This window comes from Lathyrus oleraceus, chromosome 1 (genome assembly GCF_024323335.1).
Source record: "Lathyrus oleraceus cultivar Zhongwan6 chromosome 1, CAAS_Psat_ZW6_1.0, whole genome shotgun sequence".
NCBI classification, from domain to species: Eukaryota; Viridiplantae; Streptophyta; class Magnoliopsida; order Fabales; family Fabaceae; genus Lathyrus; species Lathyrus oleraceus.
In genome coordinates, this window is record NC_066579.1 from 383160253 (window position 1) to 383182449 (window position 22197).

At 38.0% G+C, this 22197-nt stretch overlaps 1 protein-coding gene across 3 annotated transcripts; it reads left to right on the forward strand.

Moving 5' to 3' along the window:
- The first annotated feature begins 1121 nt into the window (after positions 1–1121).
- On the forward strand, positions 1122–11565 carry LOC127138450 (sucrose nonfermenting 4-like protein). 3 transcript variants are annotated; one of them, XM_051064905.1, is made up of 14 exons: positions 1134–1362; positions 1548–1845; positions 2025–2112; positions 3996–4175; positions 4790–4927; positions 5038–5097; positions 5510–5599; positions 5913–6047; positions 6992–7136; positions 7208–7381; positions 7666–7729; positions 9839–9908; positions 10855–10969; positions 11091–11565. In XM_051064905.1, exons 2-14 carry the CDS (start codon positions 1736–1738, stop codon positions 11180–11182), a joined length of 1461 nt encoding a protein of 486 aa, XP_050920862.1. In that variant the 5' UTR covers positions 1134–1362; positions 1548–1735; the 3' UTR covers positions 11183–11565. The 3 variants fall into 3 exon arrangements, 2 of the variants coding, with proteins under 2 accessions (XP_050920862.1, XP_050920870.1); XM_051064913.1 differs by having other exon boundaries at positions 1140–1362; positions 4793–4927; XR_007808782.1 differs by lacking the exons at positions 10855–10969; positions 11091–11565 and having other exon boundaries at positions 1122–1362; positions 7208–7475.
- Positions 11566–22197: the final 10632 nt, after the last annotated feature.

Genomic DNA, 22197 nt, shown 5'->3' on the forward strand with positions numbered 1-22197 from the left:
TCTTCATGTGCTTAAGGATTGTCCTAAGGTTTTGCCTTTTTTGTTGTCCACTATCCACACTAATATGAGAGTTGGATTTTTATATAAAATTTGGATCATTGGATCAAGATGAATATGAGTAGTAACACAAGTTGGAATGAATATGAAAATTGAAAGGTATTTTGGGCCACATCCTCCCATAGCCTCTAGAGATGACACAACAAAGAGATTTATGATGATAACTTTAATCAGTCATATTGCCCGGAGATGCATATAAGAAGGATGGTGAGTGAGTTACCATGAAAGTGCAAAATTGGCTTCAAAAATCATTTTGTATCGTCAAAGAGAAGTTCAACTAGTTCGATAGAAGTATCCTCCTTTAGGATGGGTTAAGTTGAATACCGATGGGGCTAAGGAAGTTAAAGGCAATGCAAGTTGTGGAGACCTTAACAAAGGATATTTGGGGAATGGTAGGAGCTTTCTCAAAGAGAATTGAAATTTGTAATAAGTATGTTGCAAAATTATGGAGAGTTTATGAATGACCGAAACTTCTACCAAGATAAGATTTAAGGATATTGAAATCAATATTGACTCCACACTAGCAATTTTATTCCAAAAATTATTGTAATGATATTTAGACGTGTCTCATCACCAATATCAAACCATTTCTCTCACAAGATAAGAAATTTCTTTTAAAGCATTTATATAAAGAAGCACATTCTTATGCGAATGCTTTAACAAATAATGCAATTGATCTTCAAGAAGAATTTTATTCTTTGATGTGTGTCCTCCTTTTATTAATCATATTGAAAGTGATTTGATGAGATGATAACCAATTAATCTTAGTGTAATTTTTTTTTTGGGGGCTTTTGTCTTCATTTTAATAATTTTTTTTATAGTTTATGAATCTATCGTAATAAATCAATTTATTAAAATTTTCTTAATAATTAATTTTAAATTTTCTAATAATCTCATTTTAATATAATAAAAAATATAAGTGTTATAAACACACATAGCGGCATCCGCAGCGGATTGCTCCGTAAGTATGTTTCCTGCGTTTCACAATCAAATCAAACAGCACAACCGCACGTGCACATCCCCACATCCGCTTTTATCATTCATAATCATAATTATAATAATAATAATAATAATACTTCATTGACTCTGTTCCATTTTATTTTAATTAAATTCTTTTATTTTTAATTACTACATTTCTTGTTCGTGTTTTATTTTCTGTTTAACCCATTTGAGGAACAAATCTCTCTCGTTTTTCTTCAACTATTCATTCCTTCTCATTTCTCAACACGAATCCGATTTTTTCTGTTTTTCTTCTCCAGCCTTTGGTTTTTCCAGATTATATTTTCAAATTCGCGGCTCTTCAAGGTTGAATTTGCGTATTTTCTTTTATATATTTATATAGGGTTAGGGTTTTGTTCGTGCAAATTTAATTGGTACTTTTTTTATTTATGTTGCGGTGTAAAATGGGTAATTTCTATTTATGATTTTTTTTAATTCGAATAAAACATCAAAATCTGAGTTTTTCCTTTCTGTTTTTTTTTTGTTCTCAGTGGATTTTTTATTTGGGATGGACTATTTTTTCTTCTTCTTGTTGTTACTACTTGTGTTGTTTTGGGCTTCATAGTGCATTGAGTTGGTGCAAAGTGAACAAGCTGTAATACTCTGATGAAGTGTGGTGATTGTAAGGTATTGTGAGTGTGTAGTAATCTGAATTGGAGGTGGAATTTTTGGTTAGATCATGGATCCTGTAAGAGGTGTGGGTAGTGTTGTGGGGACTGTGATGATTCCCATGCGGTTTGTGTGGCCATATGGTGGAAGGAGTGTTTTTCTCAGTGGTTCTTTCACAAGGTGTGTGTTTTATTGATTGATGCTTCATCAACATCTTAGTGCATGTTTAGAATCGTGACGGGTTTGATCAGAGATCACGTTTTGCCTAAACATATAAACATGCACTTAATTTATAAAATATAATGCTCTAGTTTACTTTGGCTTCTCTCTAATGCAAAATCATAAATTTTCTTTGGAAGATGGTCTGAACTTTTGCCAATGTCTCCGGTGGAAGGTTGCCCGACAGTGTTTCAAGTTATTTATAGATTGCCCCCTGGTTACCATCAGGTGAGTTTATGATAATGGCACCAACTTTGCTTTTTATTTGTATAAATAGCAAAAAAAATATCATTTATAGTTTTATGTGAAGTGTGGTTGTTATGGAAGTGCAACGGGAAGAGGTCTATGTTGTTGGTCTCAGCAGCTGCATGACCCTAAACTGCTCTTAGAATTTGGATTAGACCTAACTCAAGTATTAAAAAACCGATTAGGAATGCCTCCCACTTATCAATTCATTTTTAGGCCATACCTCATCAAATGTAGGACTCTTAGCACATCCCCTTCCTCCCGGGGCTGAACCTGTGGAGCTTGATCCGGGTGTCTCGATAGTGGGTTGCCCATAATATAATAATATTGGATAGACCATGATGCCATTTTTGAATTTAGGCTGGACCTAACTCAACCCTTACAAAACCAAATTGTAAGTTTAGGGATGTTTCCCAATTATAAATTCATTTTGAGGCCATATCGTATACAATATAGGTCATAGCGGTCGCTATAGGGCAAATAGCGGGATAGTAGAGCAGAGCGGTTTCTGGCCCGCTGTCCTTTCCCCCTGAAAAACCAAAATTACCCCTTACGTCTACAAAGTTTTAAGGATAGTTTTGGGTTTTTCAATCAAATTTGAGTTGAGACTCAACCTCAACCTTTCTTCGTAGTCGGTTATGCACTTTAAGAGTCATGTGTGCTTTGATGAATATATTATGAGTTGAGTTATTTCTTTAATTTTACATTAAACATATGTTTATAACTATTATACGTAAGTTGTCCAAAAAATGATCATAGAGCGGTCATCCCGCTATACGCTATCAAGCTATCCCACTTTTGGGGTCGGCCGCTCTGCCCTGCTATTTGGGAATGACTACTCTGGATAAATCCCAATAGTATACATATTCTCAAAAATAGCACAATTTATCAAATAAATGGAGTAATCAATAATCCCAATAATACAATAACTCTTGTTATTTGTCACTAACATTAAAGTCACAACCCAACTATTAATTAAAGTAATCAAAATGACATCATACGTTTAAGGCGCAGCCTTTAGTCTTTGTCTCCATAACCTTTGCCGGAAAGAACGGTCTTTGTCATCTGAAACTGAAAAACACAGTCGTTCCTAGGTGTTTCCGCAGAGAACAAATAAAAGGAGAAGAGGTGGTGTGGCTTTGTGTGTTTAACAAAGACGTTTGAGAATCTTTGTGAATGTGAGTGGGAGGAAGATGCACGGTCACACTTGTACTAATAAAACAGAGACCAAAAAAACTTAAAAAAAGATGAATGAATATAACAACGGATAAATAGGAAGTTTCAAACCCTTGCCCTAATTGTGGATGCAACAGCTCTCTATTCAACATAATTTTTTCTACAATTTGCAGCCACAACTATTCACCTGCTGCTGGGCGCCGGTAGCCTGCAAAATGCATCGTAGGCATTGTATAATGAAATTTCGTTTTGCAAACCCACAATTGCCCTGCAGTTGACCACATATCTCGAGGTTATTTACAGATGTTTAAAATCCTAATTCCTGTTTCAACTTTCAAGCTTTAGCTTTTTAAGACTCCGTTTTGATTTGAAGTGTTTTTTTGTCTTCTCAATGAGTGTTATTCAAGTTTGAACGGTAAATACTCCTCATGTTTGAGATTACAAGTTTCTGATTATTGTGAAAATCTCAAAGTCCCACATTGGTTAGAGATAGAGTTTGGAAAGATTTTATATAGACTGACATCCTCACCTTACAAGTCAGTTTTGTAGGGATGAGTTAGACCAAACTCTAATTCTAATACTGATTATGATATGCATAGGTGAAAATGATAAAAAATGCTTTTGCAGAAATTTGGTCTTTATTATTGACAGCCAGATACTTATACTTAACATGTAATTGTTCAACGCAGTACAAGTTTTTTGTTGATGGGGAATGGCGGCATGATGAGCATCAACCATATGTACACGGACAATATGGGATAGTCAACACTGTCTTATTGGCAACTGATCCTAACTACATACCTGTTATAAATTTAGACATTGCTCCCGGAAGTAACATGGATGTGGATAATGAGAATTTTCGCCGTGTGGTAAGTGGTAACAGTCAGCCACGCCTCAACAGCATTGTTTGCTATTCTTGACATGGCTGATATTTTTATGCTGGCTTTTGACTATGTTGTACTCCTGACTTGTTTGTTTGATAAAAAAAAGTTGCTATTTGTTGAGATCTTTTTTTTTTTGGATCAAATTTGTTGCGATCTTTGAATCAAGTAATATTGAATTATTAATTAGTATATTCTTCCTGGTCCTCTTATTTGTCTTAGACAGGATACATAATATAGTTAATAGAAAGAAAGTTGGGTAGCTTCCATTGCAAAAATGATGGTAAGAATTTTAGGTTGATCAGAACGAGCGTAATCCAATATGAGAGATAGAGGAAGACCTAGGAAATTTTATATCAAACCATTCTTAGAGATAAGTAGTGTATCTCTGAATTTGATACACGACAAGGCATTGTGACCTCATTTGACTTGTGAGAAAAAACTTGCTCGCTTGATGTTGCATTGGTGACTTACAATGTCTTGTTATACTGTTTTGTTGCATTTTATTTATTTATTTCTACTAGTACTAAAATTGTACTGTATTTGCATTTGAAATTTGATTGTTCCAGCATTAAGTATAGTAATAGTGCTTGCATATAAAGCAGGTTCAGGTAACAGAAGCTACATTGAGTGAGGTGCTTCCAAGAATATCAGATACTGATGTACAGATCTCTCGTCAGCGTATTTCTGCATTTCTGTCTATGCACACAGCTTACGAATTACTTCCCGAGTCAGGCAAGGTTTGGATGTTTTACCATTGACCATTTATTTTTGACTTTGAGTTGCTGACGTGCTATAATCAAATGTACAACCACACACTAGTCACTGATTTAGTGACTCCTGGCTGCAGGTTGTTGCGTTGGATGTTGATTTACCAGTGAAACAAGCATTCCATATACTGCATGAGCAGGTAGATCTTTAAAATATTGAATAATTTTGAGCCATTAGAGATATGATATAAAATAAAACATTACGGCGTTGTTTGAGCCATGTAGTCGACCCCACTTAGTGTGATAAAACTTAGTTGCTGTTTTCCCTTCTTTAGTCAAGTTTTGTCGAATAGTGTCGTTCATGGCGGATTGTGGTGGTGGCAGAATTTTTATAACTACCATGGCCAATTTGTGAAGGATGGCAGCACCATGGTGTTTTACGGCGGATATGGTGGCTTAAAACGGTGGTTTTTTGAATTTCTTCCATGGTTCACCATCCACAACAGTTATCATTGCTTTCTTCATATTCTGATTTTTCAGATTTAGAGTTACTGCATCTTCATACATTGCTTGGAAATATTCTGCAATTTTTCTGACCGGGATGATTTACAGGGAATATACATGGCTCCTCTGTGGGACATGTGCAAGGGGCAGTTTGTTGGTGTTCTTAGTGCTTTGGATTTCGTCTTAATTTTAAGGGAGGTATGTGTTATATTTTTTCATTTTACTATTAGTAGAAGATCTTAAGTCCGAGATCATCATTGCTTTGTATAGGCAAGTCAATGAATAAGCTCTTCTCTTGATCGTCAGTGTTGATATTTTCTTCTTCTGTATTGTTTGTCTAGAAGAAAGAATTGTGTTAACAAAGTATCATTGATGTTGAGGATTAGTGGAATATGTAGCAATAGTTCCTTTTTACAATATAAGCAAATATTATTTCAATAGTACACATTTCTACCAGTAACACTCATATTTCTTTGTTGAAACTTGTCAATTGTCATTGCCCTTTTCTCAGTTAGGGAATCGTGGGTCTAATCTGACAGAAGAGGAACTCGAAACACATACCATATCGGCTTGGAAAGAAGGCAAGTCATATCTAAACAGACAGAACAATGGACAGGGAACTGCATTTTCTAGACATCTTGTTAACGTAAGTGTTTTGTACGTATGGTTTTAGTATGTCACGAGGCTCACATTTTTTTTATTACATGCAGACTATGGTATGTAAAACATATATGATGATGCATGTGTCTAATAGTGTATAATGAGCTGTTTGATTTAGTTATAGCTAATAGCTACGGGATATTTTAAATTTCTATCTCTGAATAACAGGTTTGATTTGGAATAGTGTATGCAACAAGCGTAAAGGAATGAAAAAGAAATATTAACAGTCTAGTTTTTAAAACTATCTGGAAACTTATGCCAGAGAGTCCATAGATCCTTCCTATTGTGTCAATACTAGAAAGCAGGAATGTGTGGCTGTGGAGTTGAGGGAAATGAGTGTCCTTTTAAATTATTGTCCACTTTATCTGAAAAATATTTATATTTTGGTAACTTCTCACCAAGCTGTTAACAGGTGGCTTATGCAAAAGGAAGGAGTCCTTTTTCTCTAAACTTAAGAAACAATATAATGATTCCATTCCATGTTTTTTAGTGGTTATAGATATTAATGATGTGTTAAGACTTCAAATTGCCAAGTGTTACTATTACCATTCAATGACCATCTATTGCCATGGTGGTCATGTCGGGTTGAGAAGAAACTTAGACGAATGTTTTGAATGCCAAGTTTCTATTGACAGTCAAAGCATGGAACTTTGCAGACCAATGGGAGATTGTATAAAAAATTGTAAGGAAAGGATCTTGAATGTTAATTTTCTAGGCATGAAAAAACTGCTTTAGTAATCTTCCTGAAAACTTCTCTTGGCTTAGGCCTGTATAAATGTGCTTTCAACCATGAAATGATTGAATGAATTTAGCTAAAGACTTCTCAAGTGAAGTGATTTTGGGTCTATGTTTCCTTTCTATTTCACCAACTGTACTGTTAGCTCACTTACTATGTTTGGCACTCTTTTTGGATATTCTCTTATTATGCAGGCAGGGCCATATGATAATCTGAAAGACATTGCCATGAAGATCTTGCAAAAGGAGGTTTCAACAGTTCCTATTATCCATTCATCTCTTGAAGATGGTTCTTTTCCACAGTTACTACATCTTGCTTCACTGTCAGGAATACTCAAATGTAAGCTTGCCTAATAGTATTTTTGATAATGTTATTAGGGATGTTTTATTCTTACCAAATTGATTTTCCAGGCATTTGTAGGTATTTTAGGCATTGCTCTAGTTCATTGCCTATACTACAACTTCCAATATGTGCAATACCTGTGGGCACATGGGTGCCCAAAATCGGAGAATCAAACCGGCGGCCTCTAGCAGTGTTGAGACCAAGCTCTTCTCTTGCTTCAGCCCTGAATTTATTAGTTCAAGGTGTGAACTTTTTGTCTGACCTTGAACATAGTGTTTCAAAAAGAAATGCGAGAGAGAAAGAATGAAGAAATTGGTATCCCATTATACTTTTGAGGTATTAGGCTGATGATAGATGGCACTGTGCCCCACTTTGAGAAGAATGTTGATTTGTGATTTATGAATGAGAATATGAATTTCATGGGGAATATCATTTTCAGCTTCAAGCCTCAAAATATAAAAGAAAATTTTCCATTGATCTTGAGCATAACTAAACTTACATTACTTTTGGCCCTTTACTTTTGCAGCACAAGCAAGTTCAATACCAATTGTTGATGATAATGACTCATTGCTGGATATATATTGTCGGAGGTTTGTTTTGTTGTGTTTTTTTCATCATTTTTATACTTTTTATAATATAATTAGAGTATCTTAGTTTATTTCCTAGCTCACTTTATAATCTTAGAGTACCTTAGATTATTTCTTAGGATTTTTTTTTTTGAAAACTCGGTATCCGGCCCTAAGACCGAATAATCCAAGGGAGACCAATTATGATTAATTCTTATATTACTTTATTATTATTATTATTATTATTATCATTCTTCTTCTTCTTCTTCTTCTTATTATTATTATTATTATCTGATTTGTTTCTTGGTTTTTCTATTTATGTGATCGAGTCTATGCATCCCTGTAAATAGGGTTTAGTGTTTAGTCTTTTGCATCAAGTAAGCATTAAGCTATTACCAATAATAATTAAGTTGTTATATTTCTCTCCTCTTTTGACCTAAAACACATAATTTCAACATGCCATCTAGAGTCTGATTCGATCCCCCTTGACCTGTCTTGAAACTATTCTGCTGCCGTATTCCTGAAAATTTGGGATCACTTATACTTGTATACTTGTATTTGGAATCCTTTGTTATCATTCTTTATTTCAAACTGTTTTTTCTATAGTTTTTTCACCATATAGTCTCAAAAGCGTTAAGCCCGTCTCTCAGCCACTGTTGCTATTGCTGTTACCGACCACCAAACTCCGTCATCGAAATTTTTCCAGCAACCTTATTCAGCATACCACCACCATGGAGATCATAATATGCCAATCTACAATCCCCAAATTCTTTATCCAACCACATCTTTGTTTGCATGCCTCAAGTACTTTTCTACTGTCCTATTGCAGTGTTACCGACCACCAAACTCCGTCATTGAAAATTTTCCAGCATCCTTATTCAGCATAACCGCCACCATGGAGATCATAATATGCCAATCTACAAACCCCAAATTCTTTATCCAACCACATCTTTTTTGTTTGCACGCCTCAAGTATTTGCTGTGTTTAGTCAGAAACCACTGCATATTTTGTTTCTTACTTTTCTACTGTTCTATTTAGTTTATGGTGGCTTACCATCTTGTGTTTTAGTGTTTTACTCGCTCTTGGTTGTGTTCTTGTGTAGTGTTTGCATTTGCCAGTGTTCGTGAGTATCTTTGGTCTGTTACCACATCTTTTTTGTTTGCATGCCTCATGTATTTGATGTCCTTGGTCAGAAACCACTGCATATTTTGTTTAGATTGAAGTTGTGTTACCATAATCCATTCCAATTAGTGTCTCAGTCGTCAAAATGAATGCTAGCTCAATACTGTTTAAGCCTGTTTAGAAGTTTTTATAGTTCCAATTTCAGTTTGTTAGAAATTGTGACACCTTAAATTTTGAGCTTTTGCTGTCGGAGTTAGCATTAGCCCAATATCGTTGTGGTTAAGTGATTAAGCATTTCTCATTGGTTTGGTTTGAATTGTGATATCATTGACTGGTTGTTATGGCATTCCTCGATAGATTAATCCAAGATATCTTTTTGGGTCTGATTATGCCACGTGCTATATTTTCTTTTTCAAAGGGTATATTTGTAACAAGCTTAAGGCTTAGTAAACTTTAGTTTAATGGGTTGTTCGAATGTAAGAAAATATTAGTGTCTTAACTTATTTCTTAGGATCAAATATTAGTTAACTATATATTTGATATATAGGGATTACCGTCTGTTCTTCTGTATCATGTTAGCATCAAGCTATTATCAATAATATTCATGCTCCCACTTTTCATCTTTTTATCTAAAACATATAACTTCAACATGGTAAAACCAACATTCTAATATGGTATCAAAGCCCATCGATTCGAGTCATCTACCATATTATCCACACACCAAGTCCAATACTTCTAGGCATGAGAGGGTGTGTTAGGAGAAACCCAAACCCTATATTGAAAAGATATAAGAGTTTGAAAGAGTTTATAACAAGTAACACACTTCAATTTATTAACCAGTTTTATAAGAATGTATTAGGCCTAATATAGAAACCTAATATACTTCATTATGTCTTGTTTGAGACACTGTAAAGTCAATTTATGGTTGAAGCTTTAAATTGTCCTAGCATTTCTTTCTTTGCAATGGCTTGTGAAAGCTTCTCACTTTTACTCCCCACCATTTATTTATAGTGATATAATGGCTTTGGCAAAGGACAGGGCATATACACATATCAATCTTGATGAAATGACTGTTCAACAGGTATGTCTGTATTTCATTTTTGCATACAAACAAACTTCTGTATTTTGAAAATTAAAATACAATTTTTGGTATGTCCTGATTTCATCCTTTCCATATTAAGCAGTTTGCTTGCCGAGCTAGGGAACACACTGTAGGATGATCTAGGGAATAGATAGATTTTTGTTCAGCATTCTATAATAAATTTTCTTTTTTTAAATCATGTTCATTTCGCATCATACACCATAGGCTAAACTAGAAAAAGATGCTTTGATTTAGTGTCTTGGGTCTTGTTGAAGTATAAACTTTCGTTTATTCTTGAAATAATTCAGTTCTTTGCCTTAATGATATTATAACAAATTGGCTGTTTCATAAATCTAGTTGTTAATTGATATCTTGGCGGCTCTAAACAAACATTGATGAGTAGTAGAGCTAATGTTGATGATTATATAAAAAAGCTTAACTGTTTCTTTTTCTTCCAATATATTAGTTATTGATTCTTAGTTGAATTCTTATTTATATAAATTATAAATATAAATTATATTGAAATTTGAAAGTTAGTGTGTACCTGTGACTTACTCTGCACATAATGGAAATATGTATGCTCCGAGTGAAGAGTTTACTTCCTCATTGTCCTGTATTTTCCTGCTGAAGCTTTGTGAACTTCCAGTGACGTATTATCTTATGAATTGAGAGCTTTGTTAGTGGTAAATTGAGAGCTTTAGTGCATGTAATGAGTCCTAGCCGCCATGAATTACTCCTTGAGAGAAGATTAACCATGATAACGTCTTCATCTTGATCACGTGAAAAAAAAGCAAGATTTCACTTTGAACTGTTAATGTTAGTGTCATTATCAGTCTGCAGTCTAAGCTAAGGTTGCATACTTTGTCTATTTATATGGAGGCCCTAGTTTCTCTTTTATTGATTTTTTCTTGACATCATAGTATCTCTTGTTTGCTGTATTGTCCAGGCTTTACAGTTGGGCCAGGATGTGTGTAATCCCTACGAGCCTAGAAGTCAAAGATGTCAAATGTGTTTGCGTTCTGATTCACTCCATAAAGTGATTGAGCGTTTGGCAAATCCAGGTTGGCTTCTTTCTTTTAATTTTCATTGAATATGGAGGGTAGAGAAGTTTTTTTCGATATCCATTGACTATATTTCAAGGATTGTCATGCTGAAAATAGTGCTGTAAAATATTGGATTCAGGTGTGAGGAGGATTGTTATTGTGGAAGCTGGCAGCAAGCGCTTAGAAGGCATCGTCTCATTGAGCGACATATTCAAGTTCTTTCTCACTTAATTGTTTGGATTGATAATGAAGGAGTAAAGTAGTTAATTGTGGGGAGGGTATGTGCAGAGTACTATATCAAATATTTAATTTAGGCCGCCATCACCTCAATGATATTTATGTTTTGATATGTTCCCATTCTGCTGTAATACAGTTAGATTGGCCTCTTTTCTTTGGTGCCTCATTTTATAATTTTAGGCTAGAGAAAGAGGCCTGTAAATTCTGAGTATTCATTGCCCTAAATTTATTCATCTTCCCATTTGTATTGTATCTTCGAATGTCTTGTGCCCATGATACAGATAATACCAAAAAAGTGGGTAGAGGAGCAAAAGATCTGTAATCATTACATATTGTGAAGATACAAAATTTGAGTAAAAAATTGGCATGTAGATTTAGATACTCTTGTTTTATGCGTATTGATTTAGAATCTGTTCAATTGTTATCTTTGGTTATTCTTATGTCTTGTGAGTTGAGCATTTCCAATCAAACCCAAAAATGTATGCTTACATTGAAGCTTCAACGACCAACTTTATTTTCACGTTGAAATATCGTTGGGATGTGTTTATTTCTGCCGCAAATGCAGCCTCAAACATTGGTTAAGTTTGTGGAAACTGTTGAAATTATCATCATATAAAATAAAGTCGAAATATACAAAGAAGTTGAAATATGTAAAAAAAAAAAATCGAATATAAATTTAAATTACAAATACTATCAACTACAGGGTATGTCGGACTAGAGTTTCTTAGACTCTTCTACCCCCGTCCTTGACGCTGTCTCCGGTATATTAGTGTCTCGATCATAATGGCATCTAGAACCTCCATGTCTCTGGTATATCAGTGTCTCGATCATAATGGCATATGGTATCTAGAACCTTCCTTACCCCAGAACTATTAGGAAAGATACCTCTATTAATGTTTGTCTACGTGGTTTTTACAATACGATAACATCTAGACAACACATCATGAGCATGATCTAACCTAGCTTGTTCCTCTAGTATCTTCTGATGAGCTGACTGTTAAATGTAATTTTAAGTGTCGGATTTTTGTTATCGTATCCACAGGGATTGTGAGATATCACCGTCTTTCGACAGTTGTTTTAATTCTTTGCTTAAGGTAACAATGGGGTTTTGGTATTTGTCACGGTATCTTGCATAAAAGTGTAATAAAATGCGGTAAAAGTTTTGGTTTGAATATTTGAGAAATATTGCCAAAGTTAGGGTTCGACGATCACTTTGCATGTATATGTTCGATCAACAAAACTTATAAACTCCTTTAGATGATAAATTATTTCACAAAGTCCTCCCAATGTATTTATCTCTAACACACATTGTGAGTTTTCCCATTTTGATCCATTGTTTATCTTTAACACAATCTATCAAAATGACAAATTTTTGGTTCAACCTTATGGTGAACAAAATCATTCATTACTATCTCTAGCTAACAAACAAGATTGGATGAAAATCTAGGTTAAGAGTTGGTAAACACCTCTCGATCATAAACCAACACAAAGAGTTTTCAATAAGAACAAAGTTTTCACCATATATTCACCATTAAAGAGTTTACAAATGAAGATCCTTACATTTACACACAAAGCTAATGATCATCTACGTCTAACCTTGACAAAATGGAGGACTTAGTTACTCATTTTCATGGTAGCTTGGTCAACAAGTTTCGGAAGAAGGTTGATCAACATCCGAGTCGAATAATCGAGATTGGATGGGAATCCACCTTCTTTTTGTGAAAAATGGTTAAGAGATGAAGAGAAATGGTTTTTAGGTCACAAAAGATCCTTGGAACAATGCTGTAAAAATATCTGGAAAAAGTACAAAAGTATGGAAAAACAAGGTATGGCTCCAAAAAGTGGCACTTGCTACTTATAGGAGCAGCTACTGGGCTGTCATGCTCGCTAGGCGAGCAGAATGGCTCGCCTAGCGAGCCCCTAAATGAGGCACCTGAGGCACCTGCGCCCAGAGAAACAGCCTTTCCCAGACTGTCATGTTCGCTTAGTGAACAAAACCTTCGCCTAGCGAAGGACACGCTTCAACCTTCGCCCCAGCGAGGTTGAGAGGTTTTGCTACTGGAATGCTCGCTGGGAGCTCGCTAAGGGCTCGCCTAGCGAGTGAGTGCTGGCTGCGCTTTTCACCAAGTCTGGACGTGTTCGCCACACACCTCGCTGGAAGCTCGCCTAGTGAGTGTGGTCATGTTTGCCACTGTAAAATCCTGGGGCTTTTCGCTTGGCTTTCGCTGGACGCTCGCCTAGCGAGTGCTTCGCCACAGCCCTCGCCTAGCGAGCAAGCTGATGAATGCTTGTTTTATTTGATCCCTTTGCCAAATTTCTTGTGTCTTCACTTTCTATTATTTCATGCCTACTTCCTGCACAATAACACACAAATCAAAGGTACCAAGATCGCTTATCATTGAATTGCATTTCATCCAAAACAAAGGTGGTTTTGAACACTTTAGCAAGGAAATGGAGTGAAAGATGCCCACATTTGATAGCTCAAATAAACACTTTTGGGCATCTAACAACTCTCCCCAACTAGATTCTTGCTTGTCCTCAAGCAAAGTATGCCCCTTGAAGGACAAGAGGATTTGCTTTAAGAAAAAGGTTTCTCCGAAGTCGGATAAAACAGCTCAAACACAAGCGAATCAGCAGATACAATTTTCCAACGGTTCGAATAAAATAATACACAAGAACTAAAGCTTAATAGTAATGCGAAATATGTATCTATCTACAACAATACTACTTTGAATGAATCACCCTATCTCTCCTCTTCGAATAAGGATTGAAGAATTTACGCGTTTGCAACCGCGGGAATAATCTCACTCTCTAACAAATAATGAAGAAATCAATTCGATTCATACAATGTCTAACAATTATAAATGGTAATGTGGAAGCACGAAGATCACTAAGGACTTTTCGGTTGAAGCTTGGTTAGGTTAACAAACAAGGGTCATTTCTAAGGCCATTGAAAACGAGATTGCCGATGCAAAAGAGACATTCACTGTACATTATTTACACATCTCAACTTCGTTCCATTTTATTTCTCATTTGAAACCTTCACAACTCTTATTTTACAACTCAATTTTTGTTTTTCACTATTTTTCTTCCAAGCAAGCATTCATTTTTCTTTTCTCTATATTATATTTTTTTTTCTCTTTTCTTTCACATCATATTTACAAAACAGATGTTTTTCTTTTCTAATTTTTTTATATTTTCAATGCTTGCTCGGTTTTTCAAGAGTTGTGGCACTTACTGATTCTCATTTCCGTTCTCCCCAACTTATTTCTTACTCACCCTAAGTGAATGCTCTTAACTTTTTACGGCAAAAGAACAATAATCAAGATTTTCCGGGTTGTAAAAAAAAAGATTTTTGAAATCTCGCTTTATTTCAAGCTGAGATTCAACTGTTTAAGCTCAAAGGGGTTAACGAATACTCTCTCTGCTCACAGGTAAGTTATATTTGGAACTGGTTGTGCTCGATAGAAAACAAGTGCCTTGATCATTTCTAATTGCTTCCACATATTCACAATAATAAAAGACAAAGCATGAATCAAATGAATCAACAAAACTTATTAGAATCCAGCATTTAAGTGTACAATGGAGGTTTCCTCACAATTTGTGGTTTTAAGTCCTAGATGAAACATTCATTCAATTATGTTGCAAAAAGACAATACTCAATTACAAAAAAGAGTAAAGTTCTAAGTGCATTCTAAAATTCTAGCCGGAGGTAACCATGTACCTTAGCCTTATTCACTTGTTTATTCTTATCATTGCCATCCAAGCTCGGATGCACCTTCATTGGATACTTCTTTGAGGAGCAACCAATCTAGAAGGTTTGCCACTCAACCAACCAAAAATTTATTAAAACAAACAAAATTTAAAACAGAAATAATAATATAAACTTCAAAATTTAAATTTGTTCATGGGGGACAAAACACCCCAAAAGTACAAAGCCAAAATCAAAATACAGAATTCTGGAAATACAATCAAAATAAAACATAACATGAAAAAATAAAATAACTTAGCCCTCCAAGGACTCAGAACCCTCCTCACTACCGACTTCAGAACCGGTAGCCTCATCATCATCATCATCACCATCAGCAGCACCACCAAAAGACGCACCAGCACCCGCCCCCTCACCAAACACAGGCCTGTCCACAGGCCAGTTAGCGTTAAGCACAAACTGCTCACGCGTTATCAATGAGTGATCACCGGTGGGGTCACTTCCCTGCAGCTGTAACCGCTGCATAGAATCGTGCATGTCGAGCATGGCACGCTGAGTAGCCGCCATCTAGTCCCAATTGTAATTGCAGACAGCCTGCAGGTAAGGATCGGGTCCGGGAGTAGAAGTACCAGGACCATCAGAAGCCCGGGTACCCTCTGCAGCTGCACTACCTCTAACATTCTTCGCCCTGCAATACTTGGCCACATAACGGTCATCGATGGGTGGCGGGATCCTTACTTGACCCCTAGAAGGTAGCCTCACCCTCGCTTGTAGGCATAAACTCATGATTAGGCAGGGGAAAGCCAGGGGACAATTCACACGAGCCCCCGACTTTAGCCCGCTTTCAATCACGGACTTAAGCTCATAAGCAATAATCCTCGCCACATCGATCTGGACGTTAGTGAGGATAGAGTGTACCAAGTGTGCCACTGGGATCGGCACTGTAGAAGTGTGGGACTTGGGTTGGATGTTTGTCAGAACCAATAGCAGGATCAGTTGAGCCAAGGGAGTCATGTCCTCCCTGTGATATCTCATAGGAACCCCAGATGGGTTCAGCTCAACTGATTTCCCTCTTAACAGCAGGGCAGCAGAGATTGCATAAATATCCCGGTGAAGCCGCAAGTCTGTGTGGTAGGTGTCTCGCTCCTCGGCTCCCAGTTGGAGCGGTTCACCAAGGACGCGGTTAATAGCATCCCGATCAAAAGCAACTGGACGACCGACCACTCTAGATGTCCAAGTAAATGGCTCGTCATCATCAGGAAGTGCGTTCGCATAGAACTCACGCACCGTTGCTATATCATAATGCTCCAGGGGATTAATTAACCGATCCCACTTCTTCGTGTCAATCAACCCGGCGAATATTCTGTTCGTGCCTTCAGGGTTGATGAAGAATCTCTTCTTCGGTAGAATTTTCCGCTTCTCCAAAGCAATGTACCTTGCGGCTTGCTTCGGCTCGACAAATTTGTCGGTATCAAACTGGATTGGCACGGGACGGGAAGTGCTCCCGCCCTTTCTCTTCTTTGAAGCGCCGGATCTAGATTCCATCTGCAAAATAAAAGAGGAAGCAACACACACAAAACAGATTAGACAGCAAAACCAGAATTCACAGTACTGTCATGCTCGCTGCTGCTTCGCCTAGCAAAGTGGCAGCGAATGCTCGCCTCTGGTTCGCCTAGCGAGTTGCTAGCGAACCTTAAGGGTTTTTGGGTTCTGCAGTATTTTCAGTGAAATCTTCCCAAAACCTACATTCTCATGGTTCCAATTTCAGAACAAAATGATCTATCAATTAAAGAAACGTTCTATGGTATAGGTAATTACAAACTCACATGCAAAACCTAAAATTCCCAATTGAAAAACCTAAAATCCCCACATGCAAACCTAAAGTTTCCCATACCAACAACTTCATCCTAAATGACATTCAAATCAGAAATAAACAAAGCTTAAACATAAATAAATGGTATTAGGGCAAACCTTAGCAAAATAGAGTGATTGGATATGAAATGCAGTGAGGTTCACAATCCTCCAATTTAGGGTTTGAGTGTTTGTGAGAGAGATGAAAATGAGAGAGTGAGGTGAGTGTTCGTGCAAATGCCTAAGCAGAGTTGTCAAACAGAAAATTGTGTTTGGGCCCCAAATGAGTGGCCTGCTGAGAATTTAAATAAGTGCTGTCACGCAGCGCTCGCTGCTGCCTCGCCTAGCGAGCAACTAGCGAATCAGCTCGCTACTGCTTCGCCTAGCGAGCATCAAGCGAGCATGACAGCATTTGCCTTTTCAAAGGCAGCATTCCAGGTACATTCAACATGGTTTTAACAATTGGAAACCCACTACAACAGAACAGGAAAACAGTAAATACTTACAATGTTGGGGTGCCTCCCAACAAGCGCTTGTTTAACGTCGGCTAAGCTCGACGGTGTGATGCTCACAGAGGAGCATCCAACGGAATATCACAGCTCTCGCGATCCACATGACCGCCAAGATAAACCTTCAAATGTTGGCCATTAACGGTCCAACTGTCCTTCTTTTCCAGGTCCTCAATGACAATAGCTCCGTACTCCTTAACTTCTTTGACCCGAAATGGCCCGGACCATTTTGATTTCAACTTTCCTGGGAATAACTTCAACCTGGAATTGAAAAAGAGGACCAATTGCCCGGGCACAAATTCTTTCTTTCGGAGCTTTTTGTCATGGTATTTCTTTACCTTCTCTTTGTACAACCAGCTTGAGTGATATGCGGCATTGCGCATCTCTTCCAACTCAAGTAGTTGCACCTTCCTTTTCTCACCGGCCAAATCATTTTCAAAATTTAAGAATTTTAGAGCCCACAAGGCTTTGTGCTCCAATTCAACCGGCAAATGGCAAGTTTTACCAAACACCAATTGAAAAGGAGTTAGGCCAATTGGAGCTTTGAAGGCGGTACGGTATGCCCATAACGCTTCATCCAATTTTTGGGACCACTCTTTTTTCGAATTTGACACAGTTTTTTCGAGGATTCTCTTAATCTCACGATTAGAGACCTCAGCTTGCCCATTAGCCTGTGGGTGATACGGAGTTGCCACTCTGTGTGATACACCGTACTGTTTTAAAATGCTTTCCAACGGTGCATTACAAAAGTGTGACCCTCCGTCACTTATCAACACTCGGGGGGTTCCGAAACGGGAAAATATGTTTTTCTTCAAAAAATTTATCACCGTTTTCGCATCCGCCCGAGGTGAGGCAATCGCCTCAACCCACTTAGAAACGTAATCAACTGCGACAAACATATACTCGTTACCATAAGAGGGTGGGAATGGTCCTACAAAATCAATGCCCCAACAATCAAATACTTCGACCTCTTGGATGTTTTGGAGAGGCATCTCGTCTCTCTTACCAATCCCACCGCTTCTTTGGCAACTATCACAACTTTGCGCATGGGTATGTGCGTCTTTGAAAATAGTGGGCCAATAAAATCCTGACTGAAGGATTTTAGTGGCCGTTCTCACCCCATTATAGTGTCCGCCGTAAGGCGAGTTGTGACAATGCCAAAGGATGCTCTGCGCTTCATCGCCAGTAACGCATCTCCTTAAAAGGTTATCACTACCCAACTTAAACAAGTACGGGTCATCCCAAACGTAATACTTGGCATCCGAAAGAAACTTCCTTTTTTGGTTCGAAGTTAGGTCGGGAGGCACAAAACCACTAGCCTTGTGGTTCACAAAGTTTGCAAACCACGGCCTAACTTGAACTTTGAACAGTTTTTCATCAGGAAATTCTTCCCGGATTTCCTTTTCCGACGCGGTAACCTCCACATTCACCAAGCGGGATAAATGACCCGCCACCAAATTTTCCGATCCTTTCTTGTCTTTTATTTCAACATCAAATTCTTGCAACAAGAGGATCCAACGGATGAGCCTTTGCTTCGAATCAGGTTTGGTGAGCAAATATTTAATCGCCGCGTGGTCGGTATACACTACGACTTTAGACCCTATAAGATAAGATCTAAACTTTTCAAGCGCATACACTATCGCAAGTAATTCTTTTTCAGTTGTGGCATAGTTAATTTGAGCCTCATTAAGAACTTTACTTGCGTAATGTATCGCATGAAAATTTTTCTCTTTTCTTTGGCCAAGTACCGCTCCAATTGCATAGTCGCTTGCATCACACATTAGTTCAAAATTTGAATTCCAATTTGGAGCGACTATAATCGGAGCGGTAACCAATTTTTCTTTCAAAGTTTCAAAAGCTTGCAAACATTCATCGGTTAAGAGAAATACCTGGTTCTTAGCTAGCAAATTACTCAAAGGCTTAGCCACCTTTGAGAAGTCTTTGATAAAGCGTCGATAGAACCCGGCGTGCCCCAAAAAGCTTCGGATTCCCTTCACATTCACCGGAGGAGGTAACTTTTCAATCACTTCAACCTTAGCTCGATCAACTTCAAGCCCTCTTGAAGAGACTTTATGGCCAAGCACTATCCCCTCGGTCACCATGAAGTGACACTTCTCCCAATTAAGCACAAGATTGATCTTCACACATCTTTCCAGCACCGTTTTCAAGTTTGCCAAGCATAGACTAAAGGATCCACCAAATACCGAGAAGTCATCCATGAAGACTTCCATTGTTTTCTCAATAAGGTCGGCAAAAATGGCTTGCACACATCGTTGGAAAGTCGCCGGTGCATTGCACAACCCAAAGGGCATTTTTCGGTACGCGAACACTCCAAACGGACATGTGAAAGCCGTCTTTTCATGATCGGCCGGGTCAACCGCAATTTGGTTATACCCGGAATAGCCATCCAAGAAACAATAGTATTGTTGGCCCGAGAGTCTTTCGAGCATTTGATCCATGAACGGGAGTGGAAAATGGTCCTTTCGAGTTGCGGTATTCAACCACCTATAATCTATACACATTCGCCACCCCGTTGCAACTTTAGTAGGGATCAATTCATCCTTGTCATTCCGGATCACGGTAATTCCACCTTTCTTCGGAACCACATGCACGGGACTAACCCATGGACTATCCGAGATCGGGTAAATCATCCCCGCATCCAACAACTTTACAACTTCCTTTCGAACAACCTCCTTCATGGTAGGATTTAAGCGGCGTTGAGGTTGAGCTACCGGCTTAAAATCCTCTTCCATCAAGATCTTGTGCATGCAATAGGAAGGGCTAATTCCTTTTAGATCGGAAAGAGTCCAACCCATGGCTTCTTGATTTTTTTTAGCACATGGATCAAGCGGGCTTCTTCATCATTTGTCAAAAGGTTGCTTATGATGACCGGCTTTGCTTCGGTCTCATCTAGGAATACATACTTCAAAGTAGAAGGTAGTATTTTCAATTCAATAGGCGCTTTTTCGTCAATAACCTCCTTCTTCAAGTCTTCTTCCTCAACTTCCCACGGTTGTAGTTCGTCTAAACTATCAAGTTCCTTTAAGCATTCCTCAAGAGCTTGCTCTTCTTCAACGGTGAAAACCTCCAATGAGTCGTCAAGAGCTAACTCCATAGGAGATATCTCATGAATATGCTTAGAAACCTCCAAAACTGCTTCTTCGATCACATCGATGCGAAAACTATCATTTCTATCTTTTGAATGCTTCATTGCTTCGAATAGATCGAATGTTACTTCCTCATTTTGGACTCTCACCTTCATTAAACTGTCATCAACGTCTATCATCATTCGCGCGGTTTTCATGAACGGTCGGCCCAAGATGAGCGGAGCATCATCATCTTCTTCCATATCAATAACTATAAAATCGATCGGGAAAAAGAATTTGTCGACTTTAACCAAAACATCTTGGGCTACGCCATGAGGATGGGTTGCCGACTTATCCGCCAATTGCAACGTCATTCGGATGGACTTAATTTCGATGTTGCCAAGCCTCTTTATAATAGACAAAGGTATAAGATTAATGCTTGACCCCAAGTCAATTAGTCCCTTCCCGACATAGATATCACCAATTTTAACTGGCAAAGTAACTCTTCCCGGATCAACCTCTTTTTTTGGAAGCGTCCTTTGAATAATGGCATTACAGCTCGCATCTAGGACGATGGTCTCCGGTTCTGTATACCTCCGCTTTTTTGTAAGTATGTCCTTCATGAATTTGGCATACTTGGGCATTTGCTCCAAGGCTTCGGCAAACGGAATGTTGATTTGTAGTTGTTTAAAAATATCCATGAACCGGGCGTAATGCCGTTCATTCTCCCTTTTGGACGGGGCATGAGGATAAGGAAGATTTTGGATTGGAGTAGTGCTCACTACCTCCTTTCCCTTTGCAACTCTAGAACTCCTCCATCTAGGCTTTTTCACTTCCTCCCTCATTAACTCATCACTCGTATTTTTCTCAATCTCCACACTTTTTTTCTTTTCAACTTCACCATTCTTTTCGTTCTTTTCAACTTCTTCCTCCTCATTCCACTCCCCCACTACACCATCAATATTTTCCTCCACTATTTCCTCCTCATTTTATTTCTTTTTCTCTCTTTGTTCACTCTCAACTCTTTTGTTATTCTCACTCATCAACTCCTTCCCACTTCTCGTTGTGATCGCCTTACAATGCTCCTTAGGATTTGTTTGCGTGTTTGCCGAAAAGGAAGGACCGGTTTGTTGTTCCGCGAGTTGCTTAGCAAGTTGCCCAACTTGAGTCTCGAGATTTTTTATAGCCGCGTCGTTGCTTTTTTGATTTGCCATTGACATTTGCATGAATTCCGTCAATGTCTCTTCCAACTTAGAAGTTACGACCGACGGTTGTTGAGATTGATAAGGATTTTGGGGAGGGTTTTGACGGCTAGAAGAACCACCTCCATAACCTTGGTTATGATAATAGTTACTCCTAGGTTGGAACCCTTGGTTCCCTTGGAAATGTTGTTGTTGATTTTGAGGGTGTGGTTGATAAGGTTGTTGTTGTTGTTGTGGTCTCGGTTGGTAGTCCCTTTGGTTTGCCATGTAGTTTACATCTTCGAACCCCAGAGGTGGACAGAATCCAGTGTCATGCTCACCTTTGCAAAGTTCACAACAAGCTATTTGTTTAGCTTTAGAAGGTTCTCTCAACTCTTTTATTTGTTGCGTTAAGAGTTCCACTTGTTGTGAGATGAGCTTGTTTTGGGCAAGGATGGCATCGTTCGTCCCTAGTTCAAGCACTCCCGGCTTTTTCAAAGAGTTGCCTCGACTTTGACTCTGAAGATCATTTAAAGCCATTTGATTTATGATATTTGTAGCTTCTTCGGCACTTTTAGACAATAAAGAGCCACCCGAGGTAGCATCCAACAACGTCTTGCAATTTGGTTGAAGTCCATTTTTGAAAATATGGATTTGAGTCATCTCATCAAAT

Coding starts and splice junctions, on each gene's coding strand:
- LOC127138450 (XM_051064905.1), top strand. CDS start 1,736: ATGGATCCTGTAAGAGGTGTGGGTAGTGTTGTGGGGACTGTGATGATT. Junction 4,928..5,037: donor TACTTCCCGAGTCAGGCAAG/GTTTGGATGTTT, acceptor TCCTGGCTGCAG/GTTGTTGCGTTGGATGTTGA. Junction 7,137..7,207: donor ACTGTCAGGAATACTCAAAT/GTAAGCTTGCCT, acceptor TTGATTTTCCAG/GCATTTGTAGGTATTTTAGG.